We start from the raw sequence: 14,648 nt of genomic DNA, 5'->3' as shown, positions 1-14,648 counted from the left end.
GTCACCCAAGGAGAATTATGGATTGTAGAATACATTTAAATTAAATAAGCAACTCATGTTTACCCCACCCCCAGACCCGCGGACATCCCTTTACTGCTTTACTACTGGGAGAGGAAGAGCATGGCGTTATAGCTACCCCTCCCCCATCCTTCCAGATGGCCAGTTTTTTTGCTCATCCCGTGATGGAATGAAAAGATCAGCTAATTAAGTCCTATTGCCATGTGAAAGACCGCAGTGAGAGGGAACTGTTGAGCCCAGGAGAGCTACCCAAGTATCGAGTCTCAAAGTTGTTGTCCCTGTAGATTCTAGAACACAAGGGTTATTGAAAAAGGAATCACTGTAATCCTGGAAATCTTTATTGTCTTCTTGATAAACACATTGCTTAAAAAGAAAAGGAGCAACAAGAACAGGCAAACAATTCATTTAAACGAATAGTACTAATACCATCTGTCATTGGTGGTTTAGCTATGAGTGACAACTAATGCTTTAACGACAAAATCGAGAGTTCCAGTCACTGTCATGTGTCCAATAGTGGAGTAACCTATACTTAATTTATGGACTTTGAAAGAAATAAACAAACCCAAAAATGAACACACTTACACGTTGACACTATGCTGCTGTAAACCAAGTGACTGACTTGAATGCATACTTCAAAACAAAAAGTGTTTCTAGTAAAATAATACAAAATACTTAGAAAAATAATGACTCTATTCATAAAGAACAAAATATTTGTCCTGAACATACACATAATTTACAGTAGACCTATGCGCTTTCACTCACATTCTCTACATGAAACCTATTGACCAGTTCCTACATTGAAACCTATTGACCAGTTCCTACATTGCTTTACATTTCACACATTTTCTTATTTTATTCTTTATTTGTTTTTTTCACAAAGTATAAACAGTCCAGCAAGAGATGCATATCAGTCCCAGTAGTAGTCTTTTTCAGTAACTTGCTGCAGTGAAGTTGACCCTCATCATATAGCTGTAGGTTATGGGGCACAGTGGAGGTTGGTGGAGGGTGAAACAGGAGGGTGGTCGCATTGTAATGGCAGGACCATTGTGGTGAGGGAGGCGTAGAAGTGCAGTCTTTGGACTCTTGGGTGTAGAAACGGGCCGCAGCCAGAGCCTTTGTGGTGGGAGGCTGCGGGGGGTGATGGGAAGGGACAGAGCATCATGTGGCCTTCATTGCCCAGACACCTGTGTGCGCCTCAGGTTGTCCTTCACGCGAACAAACTCAGGGACACCTTTCTCCTGCTCCTCTCGACGCCTGATCTCCTCCTGCTCATACTGAAACACAAAAGTAGACTCATTTCAGACACTTCATTTGACATTTTATTAATTTATCCAGAGTGACTTACAGTAGTGAGTGCATCCATTTTATAACAACTTTTTCATACTGGTGCCCGATGAGAATCGAACCCACAATCCTGGCGTTGCAAGCGCCATGCTCTACCAACTGAGTCACACTGGATCCAGTAACTTTTTTCTTCTCAAACATGGTCATAGCCTATTTTTGTAAATACACCATTTGTTTATCCTCTTACTGTTAACTACATAGTGTGTGTGTGTCTGTGTACTACCTCCAGCAGTATCTGCTGTCTCTTGCGTAGTTCAGTCTCCAGTTCTAAAGGAGGCCGTAGAGCCAGTTCCTGCTCTCTATGCTGCTCCAGCCTCCTCTGTTCCAGGACTCGCTTCAGCTCAGGCTTCTCTCCCGGTAACAGGCCTCTATAAGGAGGCACAACAGACAACATATTCAGACATATTCACACTACTGAGCCAAGCAGGGGTGTACTGTGCCGGCCTGGTTTGCATCCAACATAGTTGCGAGACCATGCAGGCACAGCTTGCTCTGTGCTGTGCCAAGCGGTGCCATCATTTCTGTCTACAACGTGAAAAGAAAATATCAAAGCCAGAAGAGTACGGATCGAGTTGGGATGGTTGCGTGAAAAGGGTATGACATACACCGTCCTCAGGCCTCAGTGTATCACATGTGAACTGTAATGTCACTGTAATGTCATTACAAGTATGTATGTGCCATGCCATGAGGCAGACAGAGCCATACATATAAATGCAAATGAATACACACACACTACAACTGGGAATAAAAGCACCATCATTTAGTTACCAATATGGTTTATCCCACACACAATTACACTACATGGACAAAAGTATGTGGACAACTGCTCTTCGAACATCTCATTCCAAAATGAGGGGCATTCAAATGGAGTTGGTCCCCCCTTTGCCGCTCTAACAGCCTCCACTCTTCTGGGAAGGCTTTCCACTAGATGTTGGAACATTGCTGCGGGGACTTGCTTCCATTCAGTCACAAGAGCATTCGTGAGGTCGGGCACTGATGTTGGACGATTAGGCCTGGCTTGTAGTCGGCATTCTAATTCATCCCAAAGGTGTTCGATGAGGTTGACGTCAGGGCTCTTTGCAGGCCTGTCAAGTTCTTCCACACCGATCTCGACAAACCATTTCTAGATGTGGAAGCACAGAAGATTCTAGAATGTCATTGTATGCTGAAGCGTTTAGATTTCCCTTCACTTGAACTAAGGGGCCTAGCCTGAAACCATGAAAAACAGCCGCAGACCATTATTCCTCCTCCATCAAACCTTACAGTTGGCACTATGCATTGGGGCAAGTAGCATTCTTCTGGCATCCCAGATTCCTCCGTCGGACTACCAGATGTTGAAGCGTGATTTGTCACTCCATAGAACGCGTGTCTACTGCTCCAGAGCCGATGCTTGGCATTGTGCATGGTGATCTTAGGCTTGTGTGCAGCTGCTCGGCCATGGAAACCCATTTCATGAAGCTCCCGACCAACAGTTCTTGTGCTGACATTGCTTCTAGAGGAAGTTTGGAACTCGGTAGTGAGTGTTGCAATCGAGGACGATTTTTACGCGCTACGAGCTTCAGCACTCGGCTGTCCCGTTCTGTGACCTTGTGTGGCCTACCACTTCGCAGCTGAGTCATTGTTGCTCGTAGACGTTTCCACTTCACAATAACAGCACTTACAGTTGACTGGGGCAGCTCTAGCAGGGAAGATATTTGACTAACTGACTTTTTGGAAAGGTGGCACTATGACAGTGCCATGTTGAAAGTCCCTGAGCTCTTCAGTACAGGCCATTCTACTGCCAATGTTTGTCATGGCTGTGTGCTCGATTTTATACAACTGTCAGCAACGGGTGTGGCTGAAATAGCAGAATCCACTAATTTGGCCATGTAGTGTATCTGCACCATTAATTTTGTTTATGCATTGGCAGATGTGATCTTTCTTAAAACTTTTGAGACGTACAGTGCATTCAGAAAGTACTCAGACCCCTTTACTTTTTCCACATTTTGCTACATTACAGCCTTATTCTAAAATTGATTTAAAACATTTTTTTTTTCAATCTACACACAATACCCCCATAATTACAAAGCAGTGTCGCTGCAGAGCTATTTTCAGGTCTCTCCAGAGATGTTCAATCGATTTCAAGTCCAGGCTCTGGCTGAGCCACTCAAGAACATTCAGAGACTTGTCCCGAAGATACTCCTGTGTTGTCTTGGCTGTGTGCTTAGTGTCGTTGTCCTGTTGGAAAGTGAACCTTCATCCCAGTTTGAGGTCCTGAACACTCTGGAGTAGGTTTTCATCAAGGTTCTCTGTACTTTTCTCCATTCATCTTTGCCTCAATCCTGCCTAGTTTCCCTGTCCCTGCTGCTGAAAAACATCCCCACAGCATGATGCTGCCACCACCATGCTTCACCGTAGGGATGGTGCCAGGTTTCCTCCAGACGTGACGCTTGGCATTCAGGCCAAATAATTCAATCTTGGTTTCATCAGACTAGAAAATCTTGTTTTTCATGGTCTGAGAGTAATTTAGGTGCCTTTTGGCAAACTCCAAGCGGACTGCCTTTTACTGAGGAGTGGCTTCCATCTGGCCACTCTACCATAAAGGCCTGATTGGTGGAGTGCTGCAGAGATGGTTGCCCTTCTGGAAGGTTCTCCCATCTCCAATGAGGAACTCTGGAGCTCTGTCAGAGTGACCATCAGATTCTTGGTCACCTCCCTGACCAAGGCCCTTCTCCCGCGACTGCTGCGTTTGGCCGGGCGGCCAGCTCTAAAAAAGAGTCTTGGTGGTTCCAAACTTCTTCAATTTAAGAACGATAGAGGCTGCTGTGTTCTTGGGGACCTTCAATTCTGCAGACATTTTCCTTCCCCAGATTTTTGCCTCGACACAATCCTGTCTTGGACAATTCCTTCAACCTCATGGTTTGGTTTTTGCTCTGACATGCACCGTCAACTGTGAGACCTTATATAGACAGGTGTGTGCTTTTCCAAATCATGTTCAATCAATTGAATTTACCACAGTTGAACGCCAATCAAGTTGTAGAAACATCTCAAGGATGATCAATTGAAACAGGATGCACCTGAGCTCAATTTCGAGTCTCAGAGTGAAGGGTCTGAATACTTATGTAAATAAAAATGTCTAAAAACCAGTTTTTGCTTTGTTGTTATGGGGTATTGTGTAGATTGATGAGGGGGGGACAATTTAATCTATTTTTAGAACAACACTGTAATGCAACAAAATGTGAATAAAGGGAAGGGGTCTGAATATTTTCCAAATGCACTGTATAATAGAACCTTTAGTCTATTTCTGTGTATATTGTAATTGTATATGTGAGTCTTTATTTCAAGTTGGTCCTTTGTAACTCAGTTGGTAGAGCATGGTGCTTGTAATGCCAGGGTAGCGGGTTTGATTCCCGTGACCACCCAATCGTAAAATGTATGCACGCATGACTGTCGCTTTAAATAAAAGTGTATGTTAAATGGCATATATTATTAACCAACCGTTTGGTGCTGAGCAGTAGTTCGCGGTGCAGGTCGTGGTGGCTGGGTGTCTCCACAGTGGAGCCATTCAGTTTCACCCTGGGCGGCTGCTGGGACTGGGTCTGAGTCCCCTCCGGGACCTCACTAAACTCTGTAGACTGCCGGGACAGGGGCTCTCGGCACACATAGTTCTCTCCAGGAGAGGAAAGGGTTCATTATTTTTCAGATGATTTGGCACAAGTCTAGCCTGATTCTTGCCAGCTCTGTTGCTGTCAGGAAATTCCATAAGGAATTGACAAGAGAGCAAAAATGGACAGGAACTCAGGTTAGCACAAGTCAACTTGTACCATCAAATCTAGATCACATAATTAATGAATTGAATCAGTACTAGGTTTTACTATAGATATACCTTTTCGGTGGTGTCGAAATCCTGGCCGCTGAGGAAGCACCTGAAAGGTGAGGGAGAAGAGAGAGGAAATCATTAATTAACTCAAGCAGAGTATAACAAACATTGCACTGCATGTGGTCCTGTAATATGATGCAGTAGGGAACAACACAGCCACACCACATGGTACCAAGGATACGGTGTAAAAGAGAGAACTGATGAAAACACTGTCAATGAGCCACATAGTGGAATCTCTTTCAACGTTTGCTCCACATGCTATTTGATCACCATCTCCAGAATCTGCTGTAGATGTGTGTGTGTGTGTGTGTGTGTGTGTATTATTTTCCTATAGTGCAAAACAATATCCATCACAGAACACCTTTTAATCAAACAATATGCTAGGTAATCAAGTCGTCCCTTGGTTAATCAAGCTGCTTGTTGATTGGCCCTGTGGGATCTAGGTTGTGTAATTACATAGGTGCTACAAGAGGAAGTACCATCCCTGGCTAGGCTATTAACGCATGTCGTCTGTATTTACTCAAAGCGCTGTCGCACAGAGGGAGCCGATGGCTGACGACTGAATTATGTAACGCGTCTTATCACCCTTTCAGATCGTCAGATCTTATCAAATGTTTGGTTCCACCCTCAAGGTTGCCAAGGTTTCCCTGGCCCATTCTCAAGCTCATCATCACCACAGGAGCTTTAATGTCATCGTGATAACAATGCCATGTTAACTATTTTATGGCAAAAATCAACAAAAATGAGAGATCGTGGTACATAACGATGGATGTTTCGTCCTTCTCATTATACCCTGGAGGCCGATGAAAAGAAAACACCAAGCTATTAGAACTGAACAACTTTTGCAACTTTTTAAACCATGCCTTAATATAAAACTTGTGTAAGTCTTTATGAAGGTGAATGTATTGTAAAGTGTTACGATTGAAAGTACAGAAATGGCTACCACAGCTGGTGAGAGAGAATCAACTCATCATAACAGACTGTCCCTTCTAGTCCGCACACAGCAGAGCACATGCCTCTGCCAGCCACACCCAGTAGTTGAAATCAACTCTTGTTTGGAAGGAGGCCTCATGGATAGTATCATATTAACCAGCGGGCAGATGGCAGACTGCAGTTGTTGTGACTGGCCTTTCACTAAAACAGACAAAGTCAAAACCCATCTTGTTCCAGGCCACAGTAATGTCAACACTGCAGGTCTAGATTGTCTTGCGTGCTGGACTGATGACTCTGCACACATAATATGTTGGAGACAAAGGAGGCTGTGGGAAGTGACTGCTATTGGTCCTGCAGCCCATCAACTACCCAGCATGCCCTATGCTGTGCCAAGTTGTGCCTGCATGTCTGTCTATTGCCGCTTTTCGACTTTAACGTCGGTGTTACAATAGTGTATACACCCTTATGTTATACTACGGAAATTGTGTTTCCATAGCTAGGGCTGACAGTGAGGACTTGTGAAGAGAAGAGTCAACCTCTGCATAATCAAAACAGTTGCTTTGTAAGGTGTTAAAGTTCTTAAAGTTCACAGTTAGCCATTGTTATGTAAATTCCAGCTGGGAAAGTATCAGTGGCCTGGCTTTTGCCCTAAGTGAGAGCATGTCTGACGGAGCTATGGCCCAGTGCGACACGGTTGCAGGTCCACGTAGATGGAACTAGAAAAGTCTGAGCCTTTTGGGTAAAACACTGGTGTAAATCCTGCATGGAAATGTGCCATATAAGACATGTCACTCTATATTAAAGACAGTATGGTGCCAAGAACTATCCTCTCTCTCGCTCCCCCTCCCTCCCTCTTGGAGCCAGGTCCCAGCAGGGTGTTGATCTGGAAATGGAGGATTAAGAGGACAAAGCCGGGGACGGAGACTGGGACAGATCCAAAGTTAAGGACTGCGTGAATGCCAGTCGCCATCCAGACCAGTCCAATCTAGTCTACTGGTCTAGATTAGACCACTACATCAAACTCTGACACACATAATTCCATTTCATATCATTGTGCTAAATCACAACAACTATGTATTCATTTCTTGAGGTGACAACCTCTTAGATTGAATTTGTATCACTATATCATCAGTTTATGGTCAAACCAGTTCAATAAGAAGTTCGTCCCTTCTAGCTAGATTCAGATGACCCATTTTTGACAGCCCACTTGGCCACCTTGTGGCCATTAGTGGTAACATTATTATTTATTGTGTTGTTTAATTGAACCTTTAACTAGACAAGGCAGTTAAGAACAAACTCTTATTTACAATGACGGCCTACCCTGGCCAAACCCTCCCCTATCCCGGATGACGCTAGGCCAATTGTCCTTCCACACACTGTCTGTAATGGTCTATTACTGACTAAATATAGACACTGTAAAGTTGTTGCTCTGCCTTGAATATAACCCCATAAAAACATCTCAAATCCAGAAAGCAATGTTGTCCATCCATTGGACTAATGCATAATGAACATGGAATCCAATCTTTAAAGGACATTATCAATCATCACCATCATCACAGATCAGATACTTTTCTGTGTTGAACAGAATCAGCTGTTAACCATAGAAATATAACATAATTATATTTCTATGGTCACCACCACCTGTGACAGGTGGCCAACAGACAACCTGACATGACCGTTGAGCCTCCAGTTCAGACAGGAGTTCAGACGATAATAAATAGACTCACTTTCTTTGTGCTGTATGACCCGTCCATGGCACGATCGCCACAGTCCCCCATTTCTATCAAGCTACAAGATCCCCCTCTCTCTTATTCAATAGTCCATTGTCAAATGCCACACACCTCGAGACAGACAAGTGTCTGCTTCTTTCTGGCTTCCGAATCCAACATAGTAGTGCGGTCGCTGAGTAGAAGACTGCCTGTAGGTTACAGTTCAATGTCTTAACCTACCAGTTGTCAACACACAGTGGTAGTAGGCAACCCCTGTAATCCCGTTACGCTATTCAAGATTATGGTTGCGTCCCAAATGACACCCTTATTCTCTATATAGTGCATTCCTTTTGACCAGGGCTCTTGTCAAAAGTAGTGCACTACATAAGGAATAGGGCACCATTTGAGACGCAAGCTAAGCCTCACCACTAACCACAACCCCCAGGGAGTGGGACGTCAGATTAGCTAATTGCCGTGGACATCAATGCTGCTTTTAACCACTCCAAATTACAAATGTAATGTAATGCAGAATAAACAAGCGGAGTTGCTATGCTGCTTTTAAACCAAGATAACATGTCAGTCCTCTCAGCATCTTTGGGAATCTACTCCTTGACAGCTGAGCCCTTTAATGCTGTCTAGTAAATCTGACAACATGGTCTAAGGCCTTTATGCTTTCAAGTAAATGAATTAATATATGGTTGCTATTACTGTAGGGTGTTTTCAATAAGTCTAATACTGGAATGTTACATGAACCAACAGGCCGGGGGAGTAAAAGAGTGATAGAGTATGCTTGCTTGCTACTTTAGATTATATATAGGATTAGACATTCGGTTTCCCAGACACAGATTAAGCCTAATCTTGGACTGAAAAAACATCACAAATTGAGATTCTCCATTGAAAGCGCTTTTTAGTCCAGGACCAATCTGTTAGGAAAACCATCCCTAAATGTGAATAGAGAGAGGTGGATTTTCCCACACATGGGGTGCATTTTAATAGTCTAAAGTGGCTTCCTCTTATTGTCTCCTTTCCTCACAGATCTGGAAACATCACATAGGTCCAGTTTAGCTCTTCAAATCAGTGCAGAATGCAGTTGGAAGTAGAAAAGGAAAGGATTCCACTTAGAGATGCACCATTATTGTACCAGATATGGAATAGAATGGTTTTGCAACTGGCTTTCGTGTGCTAGTGTGTCTCAAAAGCCATCAGATCTTCCTACTACTCAGATACATGTAAATGTTTATCTGGTCAAACAAATACAAATGTCGTAGCTGCCTACCTTTGCTTCCAGCATTCCTTCTGTTCCTGTGATGCTGCTTGCTCGTCGATCCATTAGTCCTTCCTTTCCAGTAGCACTCAAATCGACGTATTTCGAGCTCCACTGATCAGCCTGTTTACAGAAGTCGCTCATGTATAACTACTAAACAAACGACAAGAAGCATACAGATACGTTACTGATATTAAAAGCTTTGGCAGTAACCACAACCTGTGAAAATGGCAAACGGTATGCGACGCTTATTTCGGCATCATGAAACAAATGGAAGTACAGTTGCTTACTAACTTAGTTAGCTAACTAACTTTAGCCACCAGGAAGTTCAGGTGTTGTTAGCAAGCCAACTAGCTAAAGTTAGCTAATGTGGAGACGTGGCTCACAGCACAAGCCATTAATGTCAAAAGCCCTAAATGATATTCAAACTTGCTTGAAATGCCCATTTCGGTAACTTTAGCTAATTTCAAAAACTGTACAAAACAAATATGTGAAATGTATACATCAATTTGCTATAATGCCTAGTATATTTCTCTGAACAGTGTATTCATTCGATGGTTTACTGGTGTTCGGCTTGCTGTTCATCTGCACGTGTGCTTACCTGAAGAAAGTGCCTCGAGTGAAGGGCTGGCTGCTGGCAGAGAAGAGAGGGGTCTGGGGGGTGTTCTTCAAAGGTATTTAATAGAAATAAGATGGTGCCTCCCAAAATAACATACCAGAGATTGATAATTAGTCAACAGCGTTAAATCAGGCACCCCTAAACATATGCTTTCTAAAAGAGAAAGTTAAGCATGATTTCATTAAAAGTTCATGCATATCACTTGTGCATTTTGCAGACACCTCCACTGGCTTTTCTAATGAGTGTGAAATTTGATGTTTTTTACAACTTGATATCACCTTGATTGTCTTTGTTATTGGCTCAACAGCATCTGTGATTGGGACCAGACTTCACCTGACAGTGGCTCTATCCTGTGTGACCATGGCGTTCTACGTTCTCTTTCTAAAATGACCAAATAGGAGGCTGGACTGTCTAGTCTGGTCCCAGATTTGTTTGACAATGACAACAATGGATTTGGCAAGACCGCACAAACAGATCTGGGACGAGGCTACATGGACACTGCCGCTGAGCTTGGAACCAATGAACAATGTGGCGAGAAAAGAGGACGGGGCTACACGCTTTTGAAATGTGGTCTTCTGTCTGTCAACACGCCACACACCCTTCACTTTCTGAAGTGAGATGTTTATTTTATTTGGAACAGTGATGAAAAATACACTGACTGACACAGAGATCAACAACATGAGTGTCCCCCTGTGTGCAGTCAATGGTCAAAATGGGGTGGTTAATATATCTCTTTCTGTTAATTCAAATGAAGGAGTTTCGAGATTTTATGTGGGGGGTTTTTGCAAGACAAATGGTACTGGTGTAAATATATTCCAAGTGCCTGTCTTGTTGAATTTACTGCCAGTTACTTGAGTGAAGAGTGAGGCTTCACCATTGTGTGACTAGTGCTGTTGGGGTTCAGGACTTTGGACTAATGTACCTACACAGGACCAATGTATAATATAGCCATTCATTTGACATGAAACATGACACTAATGATCTGAACCACATCTTAACATTTGCCAGTAATTTGTCCCTTGTTACAGTGATGCAAAGTGTATGTTTTTATAAGTGTGATTTTCTAAGATGTGGATGAGGGTGAACATGGAAACAAAGTGTTTCAAATATATCACAGTAAATAAATGCATTTTAACAATTGACAAGGTATTTATATGTACATTACCAGTCAAAAGTTTGGACAGGACAAAGCCTTTATTTGAGTTTTTATTTTTTACAATTTTCTACATTGTAGAAGAATAGTGATGACATCAAAGCTATGAAATAACACATGGAATCATGAAGTAACCAAAAAAGTGTTATTTCATAGTTTTGATGTCATTACTATTATTCTTCAATGTAGAAAATAGTTCAAATACAGATTTTAATTTGTTTTAAATGAAGGCTACTGTACTTGAAAAGTTCTTGACATTTTCCGGATTGACTGAACTTCATGTCTTAAGGTAATGATGGACGGTCGTTTCTCTTTGCATATTTGAACCATAATATGGACTTGGGCTATCATCTGTATACCACCCATACCCTGTCACAACACAACTGATTGGCTCAAACGCATTAAGAAGGAAAGAAATTCCACAAATTAACTTTTAAGAAGATACACCTGTTAATTGAAATTCATTCCAGGTGACTACCTCATGAAGCTGGCTGAGAGAATGTCAAGTGTGCAAAGCTGTCATCAAGGCAAAGGGTGGCTACTTTGAATAATCTAAAATCTATTTTGATTTGTTTAACACTTTTTTGGTTACTACATGATTCCATAAAGAAAACCCCTTGAATGAGTAGGTGTGTGCAAAATGTTGACTAGTACTCTGTATGTTGTGTGGTTTATTATAAACAAGCTAATGTAGGCCTACTCATTACAAGGCATGCCCACATTACCATTGATGGCCACACGAGGGCACGCTATTATTTTACTCCAACCTTTCTTTCCTCCGAGTTCCCATGATTCTCTGCGCTCTATAAATACAACAACGCGGTAGTACTGTCAGTTTTGTTTGAATGGTGTTATGTTTGTGCGTGTTGTGTGCCTGTGCGGCTGAATGAGTGTGTGATTGTTTTAGGTTTATAGTTCTACACAGTGGTCTGATTTGATCCGGTTGGGGTTTGACCTTGCCCCGATTCTGAAATGATAGTACCCGACATGCGAGCTCCTGAGGCAATGAGCATGAACTTCAGGGCTCTACAATAAATTGTGGTCAGAAGTGATGACTCGATCAGATATACTAGTGCCGAGGAGTTTTGTAGTTTTACCTCATTCTCCACACTGGCCAATGAGTATAACAGCGATTCTGATCTGCTATAAATTACTGCCTGAGACGATAATTAACACTGTTGTAGCTTCTTAGCCAACATTTTCTGGCTAGCTCGCAAGCCAACCCTTGTCCAGGCAAGCTAGATCACAAGTGCACAATTATTTTAGCCAGATAATGGAGTTAAGGACAAAAGTAGTGAGCGTTTATGGAGAGAAGGGAAACACGTGTGCCAGGTTAGTTTTATAACAGACATTCAGTGGTTCTACTGCTTCCTCTCCATTAAAAAAAAAAAAAAGCCTGGGTGGCAACAAACGAACATTTGATCAGTGTGCAACCAAACAAACATTTGATCAATGTGCAACCAAACAAACATTTGATCAATGTGCAACCAAACAAACATTTTGATGTTATAAGGTTCATACTTTCACACAACTGTTGGCTTCTGTGCTGAAAATGCAACCACCACTCAACAACTATGCTGTCAAAGTTAAGGAATGCTTATATTTTAAGATGTTTCAGCGACTTGAATACTTAAATATAGTAATGATCTTGTGTAGGGGGTAGTTCACTGGAAGTTCAGTGATGTCCATCGCCCACTGAGTGAGTTGTGTGACAGTATTATTAGGTGGAGTAGAATCCCCCGTCGTGCTTCCTGGAGTATCCCCTGTTAGTAGAGGCGTTGTGATGAGATTCTGTGGAGACAAAAAAAAAAAACATCTTATCATACATTGTTAGGGAAAATGCCCTGCCTAGGCTAGTAGAGAACTGATTTCACTCATACCTGGCCAGGCCCAGGGCTTTTACAATTAGCTCAGAACTAGGACAACAATATTTTAGGAGTCCCAGTAGATATGGCAATGGTCAAAAAGCTCTTAAAATAACCAGTCACAAGAAGTAGCTGAGATGACGATAGATGTTCCTTTCACAGACTACCTGATTATAGATTGGATTTCAGTCCTACTCATCCTCTTCTTGCCTGCGTGTATTCGCTAAGTATTCGCTAATCAATTATTTATTGAACAAGTCATTAGGGTTGTATTGAAATCTTACCTATTGTTCCCTCAATGCTGTAGATGGAAGACTTCTGTGAGTTTAGCCATACTTTAACTTCTGTCTTGGTTTCACACAAGGGCGCTTCATGTTTTCCACGGTTCTTCAGAGTCCTCCTACAGAGTTAGTTTTACATTAGTTGAGTTAATCTCTTCCCGCAGCTTCTGTTCGGCACCCTATTCCCTATATAGTACAATACTTTTGACCAGAGCTCTCGACTACAGCAGCACCAAAGTTGAGCATCCCCCCCCAGTTCCATCACACTCACCCATGGTCGTCAGTAAAAGTCTCCCTCTGGTATAAGGTCTGGTTCTTACTACTGAGGAACTCTTGGTGGTGGTCATAGGTTGATTTCAAATGGAAGTCTAGGCTGTCTTTAGGTGCCTTGGTTGGGAGAGAGTACAGTAATGTGATAGGTGATCGTTCTGTTTGTATGTCATTTTGTGATGTCAATTCTGAATTTCTTCAATTTCTGTAAAATGTGTGCATGAATCAGTCAAGTCAAATAAGTTTATATTGTACTAGCTAGCTGAATTTGGCTAGTACAACTTATTTTCATGTTGTCCTTTGTGTCAAGCTAATAATAGGATTAGGCCTATTATAGAGAAATAATATTAGCCTACCTGCCGGTCATGGTACCGGACATTCCTCCTAATGCTGGCTAGAGTAGCCCTGTCATTTAGACGACTCCACGGTTCGTCATTTTGAGCTATGTGAGTTGGTTTATCAAATGGCTCTTTCTGTTAATTTGGGAGGAAGAATGCATAGACTGATCAAATAGCGGAAATCATGTAGGCCTACTTAAAAGTAAAAACATATATATATATTTTAGGCAAAAAAAAAAATGCTAAATATCATCAGTGCTAGAACTACAATTTAGGCCTACCTGACATTGCCTTGCCCCAGTCAATGAGTAGTCGTTCTCAGTTTTAGGAAAAGGAAAGGGATCTCTCGTTCGTGGCATTATAAAAACTCGAAATGTTACAATGTTGAGGATGATAAACACATGCTCTTGCCGCCGAATTGTATCCCCTTGTTTGTCGCACTAGAATGTTGACTAACTCACCATGGTTGCTAGGCGATTCATTGTGACACCTCATCCGCATATATAATTTATTAAAATATTTACCTATTCCTTATCCTTTGCAGAAATGTGAGTTTACGAAAGGTTTAGGTTTGCCAATTTTGACTAATGTAATTTATTGAAGGTATATAGCAAGCGCTATTCATTTACACAAAGACATCTCAAAGCGATGTGAAGCATCAACAAAAAAACAAGCGTTTTAAAAACAACATAATTGATAATGAGTTGATGATTAATGACTAGGATATTATTTATGGCAAACAATATTGTAATGAAAAATAAATATTACAAAATGAGTGTACCCTGTAATATCACGTTCATGTTTCCTACTATGTAAACCCAACCAATTGCCGTGTCTTGCCAGGGGTTTCCAGTCCACTAGTTACAACAGCCACAAAGTCAAAATTGGCTATATTTCATATAAACAAAAATGTGCAAAAAACAATTGCCTAACATTTTTTGTATAATCCCTGTTTACCAACAAATGGGGCCGAATAAAAATGCACAAGGCCTAAT

At 41.9% G+C, this 14,648-nt stretch overlaps 3 protein-coding genes across 7 annotated transcripts; 1 reads left to right on the top strand and 2 right to left on the bottom strand.

Moving 5' to 3' along the window:
• Positions 1 to 334: 334 nt before the first annotated feature.
• zgc:195245 (protein FAM107B) lies at positions 335 to 9,274 on the bottom strand. 4 transcript variants are annotated; one of them, XM_021565759.3, is made up of 5 exons: positions 9,140 to 9,274; positions 5,228 to 5,267; positions 4,840 to 5,011; positions 1,586 to 1,730; positions 335 to 1,292 (listed from the first exon to the last, which is right to left on the bottom strand). In XM_021565759.3, the coding sequence occupies exons 1-5, from the start codon at positions 9,269 to 9,271 to the stop codon at positions 1,188 to 1,190; spliced, it is 594 nt and encodes a 197-aa protein (XP_021421434.2). In that variant the 5' UTR covers positions 9,272 to 9,274; the 3' UTR covers positions 335 to 1,187. The 4 variants fall into 4 exon arrangements, with proteins under 4 accessions (XP_021421434.2, XP_021421436.1, XP_090058780.1 ...); XM_021565761.3 differs by lacking the exon at positions 9,140 to 9,274 and adding an exon at positions 7,882 to 8,146; XM_090202654.1 differs by lacking the exons at positions 1,586 to 1,730; positions 9,140 to 9,274 and adding an exon at positions 7,882 to 8,026.
• On the top strand, positions 9,226 to 10,886 carry LOC110491916 (protein kish-B). Its single transcript, XM_021565763.3, has 3 exons — positions 9,226 to 9,364; positions 9,670 to 9,801; positions 10,054 to 10,886. Exons 1-3 carry the CDS (start codon positions 9,355 to 9,357, stop codon positions 10,134 to 10,136), a joined length of 225 nt encoding a protein of 74 aa, XP_021421438.1. The 5' UTR covers positions 9,226 to 9,354; the 3' UTR covers positions 10,137 to 10,886.
• Positions 10,887 to 12,187: 1,301 nt separating this feature from the next.
• On the bottom strand, positions 12,188 to 14,138 carry cfap276 (cilia and flagella associated protein 276). 2 transcript variants are annotated; one of them, XM_021565757.3, is made up of 5 exons: positions 13,935 to 14,138; positions 13,672 to 13,788; positions 13,317 to 13,432; positions 13,049 to 13,164; positions 12,188 to 12,690 (listed from the first exon to the last, which is right to left on the bottom strand). In XM_021565757.3, the coding sequence occupies exons 1-5, from the start codon at positions 14,010 to 14,012 to the stop codon at positions 12,620 to 12,622; spliced, it is 498 nt and encodes a 165-aa protein (XP_021421432.2). In that variant the 5' UTR covers positions 14,013 to 14,138; the 3' UTR covers positions 12,188 to 12,619. The 2 variants fall into 2 exon arrangements, with proteins under 2 accessions (XP_021421432.2, XP_090058781.1); XM_090202655.1 differs by lacking the exon at positions 13,672 to 13,788 and having other exon boundaries at positions 13,935 to 14,118.
• Positions 14,139 to 14,648: the final 510 nt, after the last annotated feature.

Source organism: Oncorhynchus mykiss, chromosome 16 (genome assembly GCF_057628025.1).
Source record: "Oncorhynchus mykiss isolate SJ-2025 chromosome 16, ASM5762802v1, whole genome shotgun sequence".
Lineage (NCBI taxonomy): Eukaryota > Metazoa > Chordata > Actinopteri > Salmoniformes > Salmonidae > Oncorhynchus > Oncorhynchus mykiss.
The sequence above is the reverse complement of the archived record's forward strand: the minus strand, read 5'-3'. Positions and strand labels throughout refer to the sequence as shown.

Excerpts from the sequence above, each read along its gene's own strand:
- zgc:195245 (XM_021565759.3), bottom strand. The coding sequence starts at position 9,271 with ATGAGCGACTTCTGTAAACAGGCTGATCAGTGGAGCTCGAAATACGTC. Across the intron at positions 5,268-9,139 it reads AAGGAATGCTGGAAGCAAAG|GTGCTTCCTCAGCGGCCAGG; the intron begins GTAGGCAGCTAC and ends CTCACCTTTCAG. Across the intron at positions 5,012-5,227 it reads ATTTCGACACCACCGAAAAG|AGAACTATGTGTGCCGAGAG; the intron begins GTATATCTATAG and ends CCTCTCCTGGAG.
- LOC110491916 (XM_021565763.3), top strand. Across the intron at positions 9,802-10,053 it reads CTGGGGGGTGTTCTTCAAAG|CATCTGTGATTGGGACCAGA; the intron begins GTATTTAATAGA and ends TTGGCTCAACAG.
- cfap276 (XM_021565757.3), bottom strand. The coding sequence starts at position 14,012 with ATGCCACGAACGAGAGATCCCTTTCCTTTTCCTAAAACTGAGAACGAC. Across the intron at positions 13,433-13,671 it reads TCCGGTACCATGACCGGCAG|GCACCTAAAGACAGCCTAGA; the intron begins GTAGGCTAATAT and ends CTCCCAACCAAG. Across the intron at positions 12,691-13,048 it reads CAGCATTGAGGGAACAATAG|AATCTCATCACAACGCCTCT; the intron begins GTAAGATTTCAA and ends TTGTCTCCACAG.